At 40.5% G+C, this 21,369-nt stretch overlaps 1 protein-coding gene across 1 annotated transcript; it reads right to left on the reverse strand.

Annotated features, from left to right (window-relative positions):
• Positions 1 to 688: 688 nt before the first annotated feature.
• LOC131231277 (uncharacterized) lies at positions 689 to 20,576 on the reverse strand. The gene is made up of 3 exons (XM_058227423.1): positions 20,392 to 20,576; positions 1,173 to 1,254; positions 689 to 996 (listed from the first exon to the last, which is right to left on the reverse strand). Exons 1-3 carry the CDS (start codon positions 20,458 to 20,460, stop codon positions 785 to 787), a joined length of 363 nt encoding a protein of 120 aa, XP_058083406.1. The 5' UTR covers positions 20,461 to 20,576; the 3' UTR covers positions 689 to 784.
• Between the last annotated feature and the right edge of the window lie 793 nt (positions 20,577 to 21,369).

Genomic DNA, 21,369 nt, shown 5'->3' on the forward strand with positions numbered 1-21,369 from the left:
CGGCCTTGTGGGTAACGCTTTAGCATACTGAGTAAACTCTGTGGGGCCCACCGTGATGCATGTTATCCATGCTGTCCATCCGTTTTTCCAGATCATTTTAGGGCATGAGCCCAAAATTGATGCATGTCTAAAGATCAAGTGGACCACACCACAGGAAACAGTGGGAATTGAAGGCCTACTCGTTGAAAACATTTTGGGGGCCACGGAAGCTTTGGATCATGCTGATATTTGTGTTTTCCCTTCATCCATGAATGTATGACCTAATGAACAGATTGGATGACAAATAAACATCACTGTGGGCCCTAGATAATTTCAACAATAGCTGTCATTATCTCCACTGTTTCCTATGGTTGTGGTCCACTTGAGCTCTGGATATGCTTCAATTTTGGTCTCATGCCGTAAAATGAGCTGATAAAATAGACGGACGGTGTGGATAAGACACATACATCATAGTGGACCCCACAGTATACACAATCCATGTCGCACCCAACATTATTTAGCCATGTAAGGTGGCCCTTGCTGATTCACACGGGATTCAGCATGCCCCATGCTACTTGGGTCAAAACTATAAGCTAGTTATGCTTTCAGCTACTAGCCTCTAGCAATTTAGAGGACATGACTAAACTGCGTCACCTAGCATCACGACGCATGTATTGCTCTCCCACAACCCCGTTTTCAAGGTTTAGGCTGCTCCCAAACACCTAACTCCTCTTGTAGCATCATGGTTAATGAATGCCAAAACAGCAAAGTTTGAAAAGAAACTGAATGCAATGCTCATATAGATTTACAACTGCAACATCACGACTTGATTCACAGAAGCCTCCACATACCCCCACCCGTCTTCAAAATCGGGCCCCACCCAATAACCAGATATCGTCATATGGATGCAAGAAATGGGCCCACAACGACGCCTACTTGAGCTTGGCCGATGATTTTCATCTTTTGTGTTCATAATAAATCTGACATTAATCAAGCTGGACCTCAGACATTTCATCGCTGCAAATTGTTATAGCCTAAGACTGTGAGCATTATTGCATACTAGCATTACTGAAGTTGGTTTAGGGTGTGTTTGGTTGTGCCAGATATCATGAATTGCTTCATGATATTTGGTGCAACCAGCACCCCTTTAACCAAAAGGGGAGAGAGAGAGAGAGAGAGAGAGAGAGAGAGACCTGTCCTCAATGCTGCTTGACTTGAAACTCTGTCGAAAGATGAACTTCTCGGATGCATTACCAATTGGTGGGTCCCATTAGACTGTACATGTTAACAGGAACAAAAAAAAAAAAAACCATGCATAAATAGATACAGAAATGGCATGCGTAAATGCTGTATAGGACCAATCATGGCAAACATACATGTGAAAGCTGTTCTACCAAACCCCAGACATCAAGATACAGAAAAACATGTACCATATGATTAAAGACCTGAGTCTTCTTCGAGCAGTATATGCTGGTTTTCAGTTCAAGTTGGGCTGATGGTTGGGTAGTAATCCAGACCATTGGCCTATTGCATCCCATGTAGATGGACCACACCAAAATCTTTTAGACAGGAAGATCCAGCACCCAATCTTGGGACTTTTTTTCAGTTTAAAGGTTGAGATTGTCCTATCAAAGATGGTTTTGGGGCATAATCCATCCATGATCAGATACAACAGTACAATACTCTGGGATGGATTACCAAACCAAGGGGCCCACTTGTCAGAAGTGAAAACCCAGATCGCATATCAGACAATTCCTCAGAATATACTGCCCATGTTTATTTTAAGGTGAGTGACTGCAGTTATGAATCTGCACCGGCAGCATACATGTTTACAGAAAAACATCAAAGAAAAGATCCCTTGCTTGAAACCACAGAGATTTGAGAGGCAAAACAGCTTTGAAAGTCACAAATAAACTGTCTTGCAAGTAGCACAATCCAACAGCAATCAAAGTAATCAATAAACATGGGCGTATCGGCTCATGCCCAGGGTTCTTAATGTCAATATCAATCGGCATATCGGCTCGGCGGAAAAATGATACAATACGGCTTCATGTATCGATATCGGGGCTGTATTTGTCAGAAATTTTTTTAGGCCAAAGAATTAAAATTATATATAAGGAAAAGAGAGAGAGAGAGAGAGAGAGAGAGAGAGAGAGAGAGAGAGAGAGAGAGTCATAAGGTATTCAAGAATCAATCTTCTTCTTCTTTTTGTATTTTACAAATGCATATGATGGTGTATCATGTTGGGATTTGTGCTGCGGAATCACACAGATATGGATCTAGGATAGCAATCCAAGAGCACCAAGCAATCACAAGAGAACACAAAGATTTAACGTAGAAAACCCTTTCGAGAAAAAACCATGGCACAAAGCGACAGAAATCCACTGTGAAAATAGAAATTACAAAGAGAGAGGACTTACCCAATTTGAACAGCCTCAAATCTCACCCTTGCTACACCCTTTGATAACCCTATAACCATTTTAGAAACCTTTAGAAAACCTTTAGGAAGCCTTAGAATACTTTAAAAAGGCCCTAGGGACGCTTATATATAGTTTAGGAAACTCCACTTACGCACCGACTTTGGAAAAGTCTGGTAACTGCCTCAAATTTACGCAGTCCGCGCGCAGTCTGCGTAACCTTCGACTAGTCGACCCGGGGCTTTGACTAGTCGAAGGACCCCTTCGACTGGTCGAGCATATCCCTCGACTGGTCGAGCGACCCGGAAATCCCAAATACATAGTTGTTGGACTTCAAGTCGAACGGGCTTCGACCAGTCGAAGGGACGCTTTGACCAGTCGAATCGACTAGTCGAGCCAATCCCTTGACTGGTCGAGCAGCACGGGGAAATAGAAGATTTAAAACATCTTCTGACAACAATCTCTACCATGTCTTCAATCTTCAATCGTGTAGCTTTTTGACCTCTTCTCTTATCTCTACATTGCATCATAGCTTCAATCAACGCTTCTCATGCACACTCCGTCCTTCTTTTACGCCATCGTCAAGCTCAAAGAAGTTGCATAAAACTTGAACTTCTCTGTAGGAACAACCTTGGTGAGCATGTCTGCTAGATTCATGCTGGTGTGAATCTTCTCCAGTGTTACGTCTCCTTCATCAAGCACCTGTCGGATAAAGTGGTGACGAACATCAATGTGTTTAGTACGTGAGTGATAAACAAAGTTTTTAGCCAAATTGATAGCACTTTCGCTATCACAGTTAACCGGCACGGCCTCCTGCTGAAGTCTCAACTGATTTATCATGCCTCTGAACCAAACACCTTTAAATGCTTCTGTCACTGCCGTATATTCTATTTCGGTCGTGGAAATAGCCATCACAGACTGAAGCTTCAACATCCAACTAATTGCTCCACCGGCTAGTACAAACGAGTATCTTGAAGTAGACTTTCTGAAATCTACACTGCCTGCGTAGTCGAAATCCACATACCCTACCAATTTTGTCTCTATCTTCTCAAAAGTTAAGACGTAGTCTTTCGTATCTCAAATGTATCAAAGTAGTCATTTCACCACTTCTCAATGTTGCTTGCCGGGGTTTGACATATATCTGCTCACAACACCGATTGCCTGTGAAATATCTGGTCTCGTATAGACCATGGCATACATTAAACTGCCAACCGCATTCGAATAAGGCACATGAGACATTAACTTGTTTTTCCTCATTTGATTTATAATATTGTTCTGAGGAAAGCTTGAAATAAGTCACGTGAGGAACGCTCACCGGCTTTGCCTGATCCATCCCATACTTGATTAACACTTTTTCAAGGTATTCTACCTGTAATAACCAAAGCCTGCTCTTCTTCCTGTCTCTATCAATATCTATGTCGAGAACTCTCTTTGCAGCCCCAGATCTTTCATCTCGAATGTCCCTGATAACTAAGTCTTCAATGCGTTGATTTCAGACATATAATGACTGGCGATCAACATACAATACTAGGATAATGAATATGACATCACTCAGTGTATTGTAATAGATACAGTAATCCTATTAACTCCGAGTAAATTTCTGACTCATCATGAAAGACTCATCACGAAAGAATCAAATTTTTTATACCACTGCCTAGGCGACTGTTTCAAGCCGTACAACGACCTCATTAACCTACAAACCTTTTTCTCTGCCCCTTTAACTTCGTAGCCCTCTGGTTGCTTCATGTAGATCTGCTCTTCCAATTCCCCGTGCAGGAATACAGTTTTAACATCCATCTATTCTAGCTCGAGATTGTATTGGGCAACCAACGCCAACACGAATCTGATAGACACCTACTTAACCACCAGCGCGAATATCTCTGTGAAGTCGATTCCTTCTCTCTGAGCATAGCCCTTCACTACCAACCTTGTTTTGTATCTGTTTCCTTTTAAATAACCACTTGCATCCGATCACTTTTCGATCCACAGGAAGCTCCACCAGTTCCCATGTGTGATTTTTGTGCAACGAGTCTATCTCATCGTCCATAACCACCTTCCGTTTTCCTACATCAGTCTCACTGAGAGCCTCGTAAATAGTAAACAGTTCTCCCTCATCTGTAACGAGGGCATATGCAATATTAGAGTCATCCTTGTATCTTGTCGGTAACTTAGATCACGCGGTGGGTTTCTTCTCACAGGTGGCTGCTTCACCTGATCTTGTACCTCTGTTTGCGCATCTGTCTCTACCTAAGTATCATTTGTTTCAATCTGGACGTCTACGATTAACCTTTCAGGTTCCTTTTGCTCCTCCTAATCATTCTTGGGAAATATGGAACTTTCATCGAATCTGACGTCATGGCTAGTGATGACCTTGCGTGTGACCTTGTCGAATAACCTATAACTTTTCACACCAATGTCATAGCCAACAAAAATGTACTTTTTGGCTCTATGGTTTAGCTTATCTCTCTCAACTGACGACATATGAGAGTAAGCCTCACAACCAAATATGCGTAGATCTAAGTAGTCGATTTTCTGACCACTTCATACTTCCTCTTAGATTTTACATTCAATTGCCGTTGAAGAAGATTGGTTCACCAAATAACAAGTGTTAACAGCCTCAGTCCATAAGTCCTTGCCCAACGCAGCATTACTTAACATGTGTCGGGCCCTCTCCAAGAGAGTCCGATTCATTCGCTCAGCCACACCGTTTTGTTCGGGAGTGTGGCACACTGTGTTATACCTAATGATCCCTTCATCCTTGCAATACTTATTAAACTCAGTGGAAGTGAATTCTCCAACATTGTCAGTCCTTAAAACTTTTATTTTTCCCCCTAACTGTTTTTCCACCATTGCCTTCCATTGTTTGAATATGGTAAAATTTTCGGATTTACATTTTATGAAGTAAACTCAAACTTTCCTAGAGTAATCGTCAATAAATGAAACAAACCATGACGACCCCCCAATGGAAACTTCTGGCGATGGCCCCCATACGTCAGATTGCACATAATTAAGCACTCCCTTGCATACATGTTTTCCAGATTTAAAAGGCAATCTAGATTATTTACCATATATACAATGCTCGCATATATCTAAATCAGAATTTTTAAAAGCTGGAATCAAACTCAATCAGAAAGTACCTTCATGCCCCGCTCGCTCATGTGGCCTAGACGAGTATGTCACATACGTAGAGACGTGGAATCTGCAATAGATGTTGCCGCTCCACCTACTGAAGTGCTACCGATCAACCTGTAAAGGTTTCCGTACCTTTGCGCTCTCATAACTACGAGTGCCCCTTTTGAAACTTTAAGGACACCATCAATAGTAGTGAACTTAGCACCCTATAGCCTCGAGTGCACCGAAAGAAATCAAACTTTTCTTCATATCATGAACGTGTCTGACATAAGTCAAGGTACGCTCCATCCCATCAAACATCTTGAAGCTCACCATACCAATAGCCACAACATTACAAACATTGTCATTGCCCATAAAAACCTGTCTACCATCACATTCCTTGTAACTGGCAAACCAACTCCGATGAGGAGTCATGTGATAAGATGTTCCTATGTCAAGTATCCACTCGTCTTTATAATTGTCGTGTAAGTGACCAATCATGGAAACAGACAGAACATCACTACCACTAGTTTCTTCATCAGATATGATAACATTGGCCTCCTTGGAAGAAGCCGCTGAATTTTCTTTCTTCGCTTTAGGATTTCTACAATCCTTCTTCATGTGTCCAGACATCCCACAATTCCAACACTTTAATTTTCCTTTGCCCTTGCCCTTGGATTTGGATCTAGGTCTTGAAGATCATGTACCTCGCTCAGAATCTCTGCCCCTCGTAATCAGTGCATCGGAAGATGCCCCCATGTCGCCGTTTAGCTTTCTCATAGCCTTCCCTTTAAGGGCTAAGATAACGGTGTCGACACTCAGGGTTTTATTTGCGGTGTACATTGTGTCCCTGAATGACTCATACGATGCGGGAAGAGAATTCAACAATATACATGCCTGTTTCTCATCTTTGACCACTTCCTCCATATCCAGCAATTTACACATCAATTTATTAAAGTTGCTGATGTGGGCCTCCAGATATCTACCCTCTGCCATCTTGAAGGTATAACATTGTAGTTTCAAGTGTAGGTGATTTTCAGAGGACTTCTTAATATAGGTGTTCTCTAACTTCGCCCACAAACTAGCCGCAGTTTTCTCCCTCAAAACATTATAGAGAACCTCATCCGTGAGACATAAACGAATAGAGACTAAAGCATTACTATCAAGGTTTTCCCATTCTTCATCTTTCATAGTAGATTTCTGCTCCTCAAGAGCCTTAATCTCATCTTACTTGGTTAATAGGCTAATCATCTTAACCTTCCATAACTCAAAATTATTTTTGCCCGAGTACTTCTAAATATTAAACTTGCCGTTTCCCATTATTACTAATCCTGCAGATTCAGATCTATGCCCCAACGATAACTCTGATACCACTTGTTGGGATTTGGGCTGCGGAATCACACGGATATGGATTTAGGATAGCAATCCAAGAGCACCAAGCAATCGTAAGAGAACACAGATTTAAGGTGGAAAACCCTTTTGGGAAAAAACCACGGCACAAAGCGACAGAAATCCACTATGAAACTATAAATTACAAAGAGAGAGGACTTACCCGATTCGAACAACCTCGAATTTCACCATTGCTACACCCTTTGATAACCCTAAAACCCTTTTAGAAACCCTTAGAAAACCTTTAGGAAGCCTTAGAATACTTTAGAAAGGCCCTAGGGACTCCTATTTATAGTTTAGGAAACTCCACTTACGCACCGACTTTGGAAAAGTCCGGAAACCGCCTCAAATTTACGCAATCTGCGTAACCTTCGACTGGTCGAAGGACCCCTTCGACTGGTCGAGCATGTCCCTCGACTAGTCGAGCGTCCCGGAGATCCCAAATACATAGTTGCTGGACTTCGAGTCGAGCGGGCTTCGACTAGTCGAGCCAGTCCCACGACTGGTTGAGCAACGCGGGGAAATAGAAGATTTAAGACATCTTCTGACAACATATCGGACCATTCTTTTATGAGAATGTTGTCTATCGGTTTGACTTGTCGAAGATCAACTAAATGATCCCTAATTGAACACAAATCAAGCATGATTTGGTGAACTAAGGCCCATTACATTGAAATACAACAAAAAGGAAGATAAAAATATCAAAAAGAAAATGAAAACACCTTTCTTTCTGATTTTTCCCAAAATGGTCCACTGCACTTCGATTTGTCGAATCTCATTCAAATCATTTGCTTTGATCCTAAAATAGGTATGGATCTAGCCTAAAATGAGTTTTTAACCTTCTTCCATGATTTAAATGAAAAAAAGAAAAAAAGAGGAGACATCAGTGAAATTTTGAAGAAAAAATTCAAAATTGGGCTTTTATGGGCGTATCGGTCATATCGGCCCCGTATTGGTGTCAATGAACCCCATATCAACCGATACAGGTCAATTTTCTCGTATCGGGCTGATACGACCCCGTATCACGATTATCCCATGTTGATATGGATATGATACGGTCGTATCAACCGATACAATACCGATATTCATATCTATGCTCATGCCAAACCATCTAAGCTCGCTTTCCCTAATCTTATTACCTATTGGGCTACTCCCAAGTTCATCCAAATGTTTTCATTTCTAATTCTATCCCTCCTCATCTTGTCACTCATCCGTATCAACATCCTCAATTTCAGCTACACTAATTTTAAGAATGTGTTCTTCCTTCACTACCCAATTAATGGCTATCAATGGATAGTTATGCTTAATCCACAAGTGTGTCAATGATTTAGATGGCATTGATTGTCATACAACCATGCAATGTTTTAAATATCGACGATATCACCCGATATATCTCACGATATATCTTGTATCCCACCTGTGCGATACGAAACACACAGGTAGTGCTGATATATCCCGCATGTTCGATCCAATGAGCATTTTCAATTTCCGATCCTTTTTTTTTTTAATTATGTTAAGTCAGTGTCAAATGGTTATAAATCCATTGATTCTTCGTGTTTTGCATGAAAAATCATGGAGTTGGAGCTTTGATTTCGATATCCATTGGTTCTTCATGTTCTCCATGTTTTTTTCGAAATTTTCCTTCAACAAGCTATCAATTGAGACTAATTTTGAAATACTTAGGAGTATTTGATGAAATGATCATCACATACACTCTTATTTAATTTGAGTGTAGGTGGTATGATTTGGGTAAGATTGGGGAAATTTTGAATTTCTCTCAAACTGCTTGCAATGTTGCACTCCAAACATGAAATCAAGCACGTATAAGGGATGGTCTACTAATTTATTACGTCTTTGTCAATTTTTGAAAAAATAAATAAATTTTTAATTAAATTTATTAAAATATTATTATTCAAAATTTCCCTTCAACCAGTTATCAATTGAGACTAATTTCGAAGTATTTAGTAGTGTATTTGATGAAATGATCACATACACTCTAAATGTTATGCATTCAATTTGAATATAGTTGCATTAGTTCAGTTAGATAACGCATCGCATAGGACCTATACAAAGGAAACCTATTACATGCACTTCTTTTTTGAGATGTTATGATGTAAAAGTGTATATTAAGGTATTTTTTAACAATCCTTGAAGTTCCATTGAAAAATTCAACCATTTTCCCAATGTTTCCCAAAAAGTGCGATAAATTACACGATACAAACGATATATCCCGGGCGATAACCGATACGTATCCGTAACCCAAGGATGCGATATCGATATTTCAAACACTACAACCATGCCATGTATACATTTAAAGATTCACCACCATTTTTTAAATGCCGCAAAACTAAAATACATTTAAAGATTCACCACCATTTTTTAAATGCCGCAAAACTAAAATAGGAGTCTGGCTCATCTTCCTAAGGTTTTGTAAAATAGGAGTCTGGCTCATCTTCCCAAGGTTTCGTGCAATTAAATTCATTTGTTGTCAATCAATTGTTTTCATACTCATTGAGCACAAAAATATAGCATTTTCCTAGTTTTCATTGTAAAAACTACAGGAACATTTTGTTTATTGTGGTTGATTCAATCATCTATTACAAATGAGTACAAATACCGAAAAAATACAAGAGGAGAAGGACAGACGTGCAAATATGCGTAGAATGGATAAGACCTACAGCAAATACCCACAGCCACAGGATACATATGCATTGGAAAAGTGTACACAGAGAGACTTTACCACCTATATACGCTACTATATTGGTATGCCTTCGTGTTGGCTATTATCATGTTATTCTCGTGGATTTAGCCTCAAGTCAGTTATAGTGTAGGAAGTGATCCAAGATTCCCATCTATAAGGAGAAATAATGCCATGTTGAACATGTCAGTCATTTGAGTTGTACTTTCTTGTGGACCTAGAGCTCTATAAACTCCAGAGTGCCAATGTTCGTTTCCTTGAATTTCTTTTAAACTGTAGTAACACAAAATTATCCTTTTTATATGATGTGTCACTATCGGATGCAGATTGCCTACAATCAGGGGCTGCAGGAATCCTTTGCAGCCCTGACATGGCCCAATGAAAAAGTGCTACATCCATCTATCAAACGTAGACCTTGCGGTGAATAGGGCAAAAGTGTCATTTCACCCAAGGGAAACTTTGCTTTTCACTGCAAGGCACACATGGCACTCTTTCATTGGGCCACATCAGGGCTGCAGAAAGATTCCTGCAGCCCCACTTGCAAGCAATCCGCATCCATAAATGTCAAGGTTCAAAATATTGCCGGAACACTTACCGGCCCGCCAACCCCAAAACAAATACATGCTAGTTTTACATACTGATCAACACACGCTACATGTTAGTCGTGTATGTGTGGATTTTATTCGATATGTGCGTTACAAGGATGTCGGTATGGATTTCCAGGAAGACAATGACAAAATCAAGAATGAGGTTAGTTGAAGCAGCCTAAGAATAGCCCCAATAGGAGAAAACTGATTAGAGAAGACACCAACAAGGATGGGAACTTGATTAGGGATTAGGGTTAATGGGCCTAAAAAAGGATAAGAGAAACCTAGGAGACTTGGATCAAGGTGGCGATAAGGGATATGTTTTGTATGAAGGGTTGTTCACTTACCAAGGATAGGCCCTTGGATAAGAATGATGTGTAAAACAGGATTCATAAACCCAACCTCAAATGGCTCAGGAATGGCTATGATGATGATGACAATGATGATGTATACTGCAGGCAATACATACAAAAAGCATATTGGTATCACATTCACAAAATAGGGATACCAATAGGTCAATGCAATACACACTGACTGATATTGCAGACACTTGGCCAATGTCGAGATAATAGTTGATGCAGCACCTCAATAAAATCCAAACCTCCATACTGAAGGCTGTGGAATAAGTTGCGTCAACAGGAGCTAGAAAGTCACAGGCATAATCTCCAAATTAGCAAAATTACCCATCCTCTGAGTCAAGATGACAAAATATATATATTTTTTGGGGTCCCCCAAAAATCAGTAACCTGCCCTTAAATTCACCAAAATCCAGTTTCTGGTCAAGAGCTCCAAATCCTCAAATTCAACAAAGTTTGCTAGTAAATTCAAAGCTCTTGTGACTTGAATTCATAAGACAGGTCGAAAGTTTGGGGTGAGAAAGACTTGAACACAAGACACATAATTAGCAAAATTATCCCATGCTTTGTGAAGCAATAAGCGTGTCCATACCATGAATTCATCAAAAAGGTAGCAAGCTAAACTCAAAAAATTGCATTCATTAAGCACTTTGCAAGAATGACCCATGGTATTTTTAAAGCACTGTAACAATCAATAACTGAAGTTTCAATGGTAACACCTCTAATGTGTTACAGCCACTTTTCTATATAATAAACAAAAAGAAAACATCGTTTTTAAAGTAACAACAATTATAAAATGGAAATGTTTATGTTGTTGAAACTGATGTAACTGAATTTCCCTTTTTCACTTTAAAATGTTTGAAACACCCAGCATAACAGCCATTTCACTGGAGCGGCATATGAAGTGTAAAGACAGAGTGAGGGATGGGGGGTGGATCAGATTGGACTCCTCATATAAAGCGTCGAAAGCTATGTATGAAGGGATTGATGGGTATTTCTAGGGGCTCATTGTTTGAAGTTGCAGATGGTTCGTGCATGAGGACAGATGGTCAACTAACACCATTGGGGGCATGGCACATGCACTACATGTGGAGAGAGGTAGTCGTCCATGAGGCATGGGAGAGTGCTAAAGGGGAAAAAAGGCAGGGAACTATTCGATACTCCAAAAGAGTGATCAATGATGCTCCGGCACTTTTACATTGCACATGTGGCATACATTAGCTCAATCAAACCAGTCAAGTTGTGAGACTCACATTATATAGGTTATGTTACAATTTTCAGATTTATTTAATGCTTCTAACCTCCAGTTAGTAGGCAACAATTCAAGGAATTGCGACCACTACTTGCTTTTATGTTTCCATCCATTAAATATCCACCAATCAGACATTTAGAAAATCAAATCAATACATAATTTTAACTAAGATCCATCTGAATCAAGGTATTTCGTATCGGTAACAGTGGCCATAACGGTCACCACCATTACCAATACAACTATCAGCCATAACGGCTGATACGGGGAGCATAACGACCATTATGACCCCTGTAACGGTTGGAAAAAAAAATTGCCCGAAAAATTCTGAAAATTTTCTAGAAAATCCATAATAATGTAAATATTCCAAATATGTATTCACTTTTTGTTTTGGATATGTTTATGGTAGTGTAACGGTCCACTCTTTGGTGAGAGTGTTATATCGAGCTGTCTAGTGAATTTGTGAACATGATTATGTCTCTAATGTTTACACATCACAATCAAGCATTAGAACTAGAAATCATTTTTTTTTTTTTTTTAAAAGACATAAATACTACTTCTTCAATTTTATTTTTTTATTTTTTTAAAGCCCTCGGAGCTTCTATTCATTCAAATCACTTCAATTTAGGTTTTAATCTTAAAAACTATAGTAAGAGTGGTCGAAATATATTATAAAATGATCTAGGAGAATTTTTTGAATGAGAAAAGTGGAGAAAAAAAATGAAAAAAATGGATTTAAATAGAAATTTAAAAATTAAAATTAAAAAATTTAAAAAAAAAAAAAGTGATTGTTTTTCGACCATTGCAGGGGTAACAGTCGTCATACCCCGTAACGGCTTTTACGGCCAATGTAACGCCGATACGGTCCCAAAAAATCAATTGCCCCATTTCACCCCTGTATCGTGTAACGGTCATGGCCGTTATCTATACATATCATCCTTTATGGGCGTATTGTAACGGATACAGAACACCTTGATTTGAATCAAAGCGCAAAAAAATGCACGATTTAATTCCAATTCATGGCTTTCCCACATGTATATTTTCTTAGAGCCCATATATCAACTATCTTACTTTGCCAGAGCATCAAAGTTTTGCTCCTTGTAAAAAGCAGAGAACATCATAGTTGAAAAGACGGTCCATTGGTCTTGTGCTTGTAAATTCCCTAAATGCCCTTTCTTTATGTTAAACTCTCCCATGTCGTTTAAATAAAGAAAGTTTTACCTCAATGAAAAACTACTTTTGTGGGTAAAATTGTCCAGAGCTACTCGAGTTTTATATATATATATATATATATATATATATATATATATATATATTTGCTATTTTTTCTTATGAAAATATCTATCTTCATAAATGACAACAGCTATAGAAAAAATTCTATTGCTCAGCCAATGTAACATGGCTTCAAGCACTTCTCTATTTTCCCCCCAACATTCCTGATATAGCCGGGTTTTAAATTAAAGGGGGAAAAAGTCTTATACCAAGTTAACTCAATATCGGCCCCAAACAAGATGCTTTGGGGGCTCCCAAGGAGGCACACTAACTTGCCGAGCAACCCTATGACTTGGCCTCATCTTGGATGTTTAGAACATCATCCTATGCCAATTCAATTTACTCAAGTTGACTTGGTGTCAACCCTAAATAGGACAATTTCAGCACCCAATTCATAAAAGAAGCCCGAATTTGATGTCTCTCGGGACTTATCCAATTTACCCAAGTTGCACAATACGACCCATCTGTACCAGCAATATGCAAAGTTAGACTCATACATGTCGGTGATAAACACAATATGACTCAATCATATCGTAAATTAAAATTTTAGACAGGTAAAACTCAAACTGAATCAAGTTGGTATCAGAGATGAACCCGAATTCACGAATACCAAGCTAGGCACCAAAACCAGAATTTTCATCCATGGTCCTCAGTGAATGAGCCACACTCATGTAATGAAAAGGAAAGTTAAGGTACGACTCAGATTCAGCACAGACCGAGTCAGGCACTAGGGGTAGCAATGGGCCAAGGAGGACTTTGAATAGCCCAATTGTTAATCATTCCTATAAACCAGGCCCATTCCAAGTGGGTCTAGTACCTAGGCAATGAATTTTCAACACCAAGCCCACCCATTAAAGTCATAACCCGGCCTAGTGTTTTTTTTTTTTTTTTTTTGAAACTTAGGCCAGGGCCCACTTCATTTATCAATCAAGACTAAAATCAGGTCCATGCCCAACCCACACATCTAAACCGCACATCCAGGGCCAACCCTTATTGGGTCAGCCAAAAATCAGTCATCCGGTTCCCATTCTCATAAGCCGTCGAAACTGAGACTCCAAACCCTGGTTACAGGAGCCAAGTAAGTTTTGCCTCCGCCGCGACTTAGGATCACAACATGAGTTGCCCCACTGGGGCCAGCATGCTAAGATGGTCTGATGATAGCAACCACTCATGCTCTGTAATCTATCCTTTTTTTATGCACCCGCCCTCACACCCACACACACCACAATGGGTACTCGAACCCATGACCTTAGTGTTGAAACTCTTGTGAGTCTACCACTAAGCCATGAGTAAGGTGTTGAAGGAACAAGTAGTCGTCCGAATCCAACCAGCTCATCTGCCAACTCATCCACAGATTCTTCGTGATAGCATCGTATCCATTCCAGCCTCTGCAATCTCTGTAGATTCATCTTCTTCATTGTTTTCTACTTTTAGCTTTCCTCCATTTCTTGTATAAATACGGATGGTGTGCTACTCAAATGAAATAAGCCTCTTCTTTCCCAAATCATGTATTCCAAAATGGTATCAGAGCAATTTTCGACCTAGGCCACTGATTTGATTTTCAACAGTCAGATCTAATTTCATATGCCCAGAGCATACGCCCGAATATCTGTCTACCAGATCCCTAAATCACATCTAGATGTTCTTCATCAATACTCTAAGCGCGGATCTCTAAGCCATCAGTCACCATTGCCAGCAGCCACCTTTGCCACTACTAAGCGCGGATCATTGCTCCCCACAACCGCCATCACCTTCACCAACAACACCCGAAAGCCGTCGCAGAGCTCCAGCTCATCAAAGGTCCCTTTGGCGTCATCTCTGTCTGTGGTCGGGCCCGCCAAGGCAAGAGCTTCCTCTTAAATCAGGGAGGAGTAGCGGATTTCAGGTTGCATCCACACACCGACAGTGCACTAAAGGGCTTTGGATGTGGAGCACGCCACTAAAGCAGACTGCTCTTGATGGAACCGAGTACTATCTTTTGTTCTTGGACAGTGCATAAACTGTTCTTGGACAGTGCATAACTGTTCTTGGATAGGGAAGGAATTGATGCTTATGATCAAACGGGTTGCTTCATACCTTTTCACATAAGCATGTAGTAGCGGTGATTTTTCAAGTTTTTCTGTTGGTATTCCCTTCCGAGATATTTCAAAGCACTGTTTTGTTTTTTGTGTTTGTTATCAAAAAAAAAAAAATGATTCCCTTCAGCCTTGATGGCATCGTCCAGGGTCTTTGACGATATTTCATCCTCTCCTGAAGAGGATTTCAAACAGTTTGAAAATCCAGGACTGAAGATCACATCATCTCCTCTCACAGGGCCCAATTTTCTTCAGTGGCAACAGGCTGTCCACATCTTTATTGGCGGCAAACGGAAACTTAGCCACATCACTAGGACCCTTTCTTGTCCAGCCGATGGAGATTCCAAGAAAGCATAATGGGAATATGACATGATTGTCATGTCATGGTTATGGAACTCCATGGCCGACGATGTCCGAAGTGACCTTCTTTTCTTAAAAACGGCGAAAGAAATATGGGACACGGTCCACGAACTCTATAGTGATGCGCACAACATGTCACGTATCTTTCAATTAGAGAAGGAGATCGCCTCTCTCCAACAGAACGACAAAAGTCTCACAGAGTACTATGCTAAACTCCAAAGTTTATGGGAGGAGCTCGCCTATCATGATGAGGAAGATACCTATTTTCCTCGAGATGTGATTCTTATCAAGAAACGTCAGGAGCGACGGCAGATCTTCAAATTTTTATATGGCCTTAATAATGAGTACAAGATACTCTAACAACAAATCATCCACAACGTTGAGACAATGACCTTGAATCAGGTTTATGCTCAGCTTGCAAGAGAAGAAAAACGAAAGCAGGTTATGATTCCGTATGTCTCGATCACACACTCTGCCTTACAGGCTGATGCTCCTTTTTCTGATAATAAGGGTCGAGGTCATGGAACTCGAGGCCTTGGTCATGGTTCTCTTTTTTGCACTCATTGCAAACATACCAACCATATGATTGACAACTGCTGGATCAAATATGGTAGACCTCCCATGCGGGGAGGCTTTGCTCATGGACGTGGTTGTTCATCAGGTGGCCGATGGGCCAATTTGTCTGTTATTGAATCCGAGGAGATGCCGTCTGCTTCCTCCACTCCTATGGTCCAGCTTTCCCAAGAAGAATATGATAACTTGATCGCCCAGAAGGCTGGCCTCTCAGTCTTAAAATCCATGGCTACTTCCAGTTCCCCAATATCTGGTACATCCACTCCTGCCTCCTTTTCCCAACCCTGGGGCATAGACACAGGGGCCACAGATCATATGACTGGTATGTAACACCTTTTTTCATCTTTTCATCCCAATTCTACTTTAGGATCAGTAAAGTTAGCAAACGGAAACCTTACTACCATTATGGGGTCAGGAACTGTTCCTCTAACCTCTATTGTCTCTCTCAACAAGACCCTTCTTGTCCCGGGTCTTGACTCCAACTTACTTTTCGTTAGTGCACTCACCAAACAATTCAACTGTGCTGCCATTTTTCTTCCATCCCATTGTATGTTTCAGGATCATAGGACGCAGAAGATGATTGGTGGTGGGCGTGAACGTGCTGGTGTTTACCAATTCGATGCTGGTGTTCAACCTCGAACAGCAGCCCATCTTCTCTCAATCACTCAGGAGGATTTTTTTCGATGGCACTGTGGATATGGTCATCCCTCTTTTTCCATTTTACGCAATTTATATCCTGCTTTAGCTTCCCACCAAGATGTTAAGACCTTTCAGTGTAATACTTGTGCTTTATCCAAGCAGAAACGTGTTTCATTTCCTTTAGTCTTGCATAAAGACTCTAGTCCTATGTTTTCTGTCATTCAATCTGATGTTTGGGGACCTGCTCCTATTCCCTCCTCCATGGGATTCCGATATTTGGTGTCTTTTATAGATTGTACTACCAAGATGACATGGATCTATCTTCTTAAAAATAAAAGTGATGTATTTGAAACTTTTAAATCTTTTCATATTTGGTTGATTAATCAGTTTGATGCAAAAGTCAAGGTCCTTCACTGTGATAATGGTGGCGAATACCTTTCCACTATTTTTCTTTCCTACCTTCGTCAGCACGGCATCGAGTCAAACACCACTTGTGCTTCCACTCCTCAGCAAAATGGGATGGCAGAGAGAAAAAACCAACAATTATTGAATATCACTCATTGCCTCCTCACTGAGATGCATGTTCCCAAACGTTATTGGGGAGATGCAATTCTCACCGCATGCTACTTGGCCAATCACCTGCCTCATTCTGCTTTGAACTTTCAGACTCCGATATCTTTGTTTAAGAAAGTTCACCATGTCACCGATATTCCTCTACTAGTTTTCGGCTGCACTGCTTATGTGCATGACTTCTCTCCATCTCGAACAAAGTTATCAGATAGATCCATCTCTTGCATGTTTGTTGGGTATTCACCTACCCAAAAAGGTTATAAATTTGTGGATCCGCATACAGGTCATCGCTATGTCACTCTAGATGCGACATTTTTTGAGTCTCTCAGTTTTTTTCTTCGACGACTTCATCTCCTCCCTTATCACCACATGTTACTCCTATCCCTTTTCTAAACTCCTCATCCCCTACCTCACCTTCTCCGTCATCACTTTCCACAACTCCACCACCGCCACCACGCCGCACCACTCGCCCCAACACCCGACCTCTCCATTTACAGGATTATGTCTGCACTCAAGCCTCATCTTTCTTGCAGCAAAGAAAAGGGCGAGCCACCACATCACTGCCTCCACCATCATCCGAAGCTCCAAGATCTGCTCCTAACTTGGCTCTCTCTGCTTCTCTGGGAAAAGGCATCCGTCCTTGCACGTTTCATCCTATTCAGCATTTCGTTTCTTATCAATCATTATCTCCATCCTACAAAACTTTTATTGCCAATGTTAATTCTGTTTCTATTCCTACACGAGTGGATGTGGCATTGGCTCACCCTCACTGGAAGCATGCTATGCTTGAGGAGATGAATGCCTTAGAAAAAAGTCAAACTTGGGAGCTTGTTGACCTACCGATCAGTAAACATGTTGTGGGCTGTAAGTGGGTTTACACTGTCAAGCATAAATCTGATGGTACCATTGATCAATACAAAGCACGCCTTATTGCAAAAGGCTTCACACAGACTTATGGCATCGACTAAACAGAAACTTTCGCTCCAGTTGCAAAAATGAATTCTATTCGGGTTCTCTTGTCTATGGCTGCAAATTTGGATTGGCCCTACATCAACTTGATGTCAAGAATGCCTTTTTACATGGTGACCTTCATAAAGAAATATATATGTCCTTACCTCCTGGGTTTCGTCGTAAGGGGGAGGACCATAAAGTTTGTCGCCTTCGCAAGTCCATCTATGGCCTTAAGCAGTCGCCACAGTCTTGGTTCAACAAATTCGCTCATGCTATGCAGGCTGCCCATTTTCATCAGTGTAGCTCCGATCATTCTGTTTTTTGGAAGCGCACCACCAATGGGCTCACCGTGGTCTTCGTCTACGTTGATGACATCATTATTACGGGTGATGATTCTACTTCTATATCCAGCATTAAGTCCCATCTTGCCGTTACCTTTGAGGTTAAAGATTTGGGCTCCTTGCATTACTTTCTTGGCATTGAGATTGCTCGCTCTCACTCTGGTATTTCCTTATGTCAAAGGAATATACATTAGACTTACTCCATGAGACGGGTATGCTGGGCTGTAAGCTTGTTGCTACTCCTCTTGAGATCAATCATCAGCTCACCTCTCTCCTTAGTGAGTCTCTCTCAGATCCTGGTCCGTATCAGCGGCTCATTGGCCATCTTATTTACTTAACTATTACAAGACCCGATATTTCTCATGCTGTGAGTGTGCTCAGTTAGTTTATGCACTCCCCACTTGCTACCCATTTGGATGCCGCCTATCGTGTTCTCCGTTATCTCAAAGGTTCCCCTAGTAAGGGCCTTCTTTATTCCAGACATGAACACTTGTCTATTTCTGTTTTTTCTGATGCAGACTGGGGTCGGTTCCAAAGATGACCGGAAATCTACAACCGGTTACTGCTCGTTTGTGGGGGGAAACTTGGTTACTTGGAAAAGTAAGAAGCAGCCGGTTGTTTCTTGATCCAGTGCTGAAGCCGAATATAGGGCTATGGCCCATACGACTTGTGAGTTACTTTGGCTTAAGAAATTTATGTCCGAGCTTGGCTTCTCTCCATCTAGACCTATGCTAATGATGTGTGATAATTAGGCTGCCATTCACATTTCTAACAATCCGGTCTTTCATGAGCGCACAAAGCATATTGAGGTGGATTGCCATTTTATTCGAGAGAAAATTAAATCCCATGAGATTATAACTCCACATGTTCGCACTGGGGACCAACTGGCAGATATTTTTTACTAAACCTTTTTCACGTGATCAACATGACACAATCACTTCCAAGCTTGGTCTTTCGAATATCTTTAGACCCAGCTTCAGGGGGAGTGTTGAAGGAACGAGGAGTCGTCCGAATCCAACCAGCTCATCTGCCAACTCATCCGCAGATTCTTCGTGATAGCATCGTATCCATTCCAGCCTCTGTAATCTCTGTAGATTCATCTTCTTCATTGTTTTCTACTTTTAGCTTTCCTCCATTTCTTGTATAAATACCGATGGTGTGCTGCTCAAATGAAATAAGCCTCTTCTTTCCCAAATCATGTATTCCAACATAAGGACCAGTAATCTATCCTATTAGGGCCATCATAAAAACTATTTATAAAAAAATTAAAATTAAATTAAATAAATAAATAAATAAAAATTTTAAAGAAAAGAACAGAAGTTACACTTAATGGATGATTCAGAGAATTACTTTGCATAGATAAATTTGGATCATTAAGAAGAAGAATTTCAGTGGACCATATTCAACTGGATAAATGGACGGTCAGGATCATCACTGAACCACAGTTTATTTGTGATAGTACCCAAAGTATAAGCGGCTCGAATCATTGGATGATCTTAGAATGTAGGCATACAGATTGCAGAGGCAAAATAAACAAACAGAATCCATTTTCGGTTATACTCACACAAAGCCCACACCAAAGCTCTGCTATGGTTTTTTTTTTTAAAAAAAAAAAAAACTTTTTTCTAAGATATTTCAAGATACTAAAAATATGACTTCAATAATAAAATAAATAAATAAATACAAGTGACTTATTTGGCCTAGGGCAGAGTAGTATAATCTATGCAAAAATGGTAATCTGGAAAGGGTAATGGTAATCTGGAAAGGGTAGAAATGGAAAGAAAGCATCAAAAGAGAATGAGGTTTTAGATTTTACAAGGCTACCTGGGTTTTGGAGGATAGAGCAGAAAGAGAAGGTGTGGAGAAGCAGGTGTTGCAGAGTGCACAAGACATGGCTAAGCAGCGTCTGTCTTCTCATGGGCCAGAATCACCCAACAAACGGCCATCGAAATGCTATCTTTAAAGCAGGCTATGGTGGCGCACGTTAGCGTTCTGGGACGATTGCGCGCGTATTAGGGGAGGGGGATGACAGCTCCGCGGGTGAGGCCCTACCCGTGGGACCCACCTCGACTTATGTGTTCTATATCCAGGCCGTCCATCCGTTTTTCCAGAGAGTCGGGATCCTCTGTTATCAGGTCAACAGAGAATTCCTTTACCCTAATGGTTTGGCGTCCGAAGCTTTTTTTTATTTTTTTTATTTTTTTAGTGAGTGGTGACGTGGACCAATGAGAATTTGAGTATCAGGAATTCTCTGTTGACCAGATAACAGAGGATCCGGACTCTTTTCCAGATCATTTTAGGACAAAAGATAAAAACGAGGTAGATCCGAATCTAAGGTGAACTATACAATAGGGACTGAATTTCCACCGTTAATAGGTCCATGTGGCCACAAAAGTTTTGGATCTAGTTGATATTTGTGTTTTCATTTCATCCATGTCTCCGTGACATTATCAACGGCTTGGATGACCACTAAATATTATAATAGGCAGTTGGAAATTTTTGAAGGTGGGCGTTCAATCAGTGTGTGTAATCCACCTAATAACAAGGTTTGTGATGTTGTTGATATCTTAAATCTGTCCACCTAATAACAAGGTTTGTGTCTTTGTTGATGTCTCAAATCTCTCCACTTACTAACAAAGTTTGTGATGTTGTTGATGTCTTTAATCTATCAGCAGTAAGATATGTGGATGCTATTGACAGATCACTCGATGCCATCAAATAGTGTTGATGTTAAGAAAATATGGGAAATCTATGTTGGTTGCTGGAATATTTTAGTATTGTTACTCAATGTCATCGAAGGTG

Source organism: Magnolia sinica, chromosome 17, assembly GCF_029962835.1.
Source record: "Magnolia sinica isolate HGM2019 chromosome 17, MsV1, whole genome shotgun sequence".
In the NCBI taxonomy this organism is placed as follows: Eukaryota; Viridiplantae; Streptophyta; class Magnoliopsida; order Magnoliales; family Magnoliaceae; genus Magnolia; species Magnolia sinica.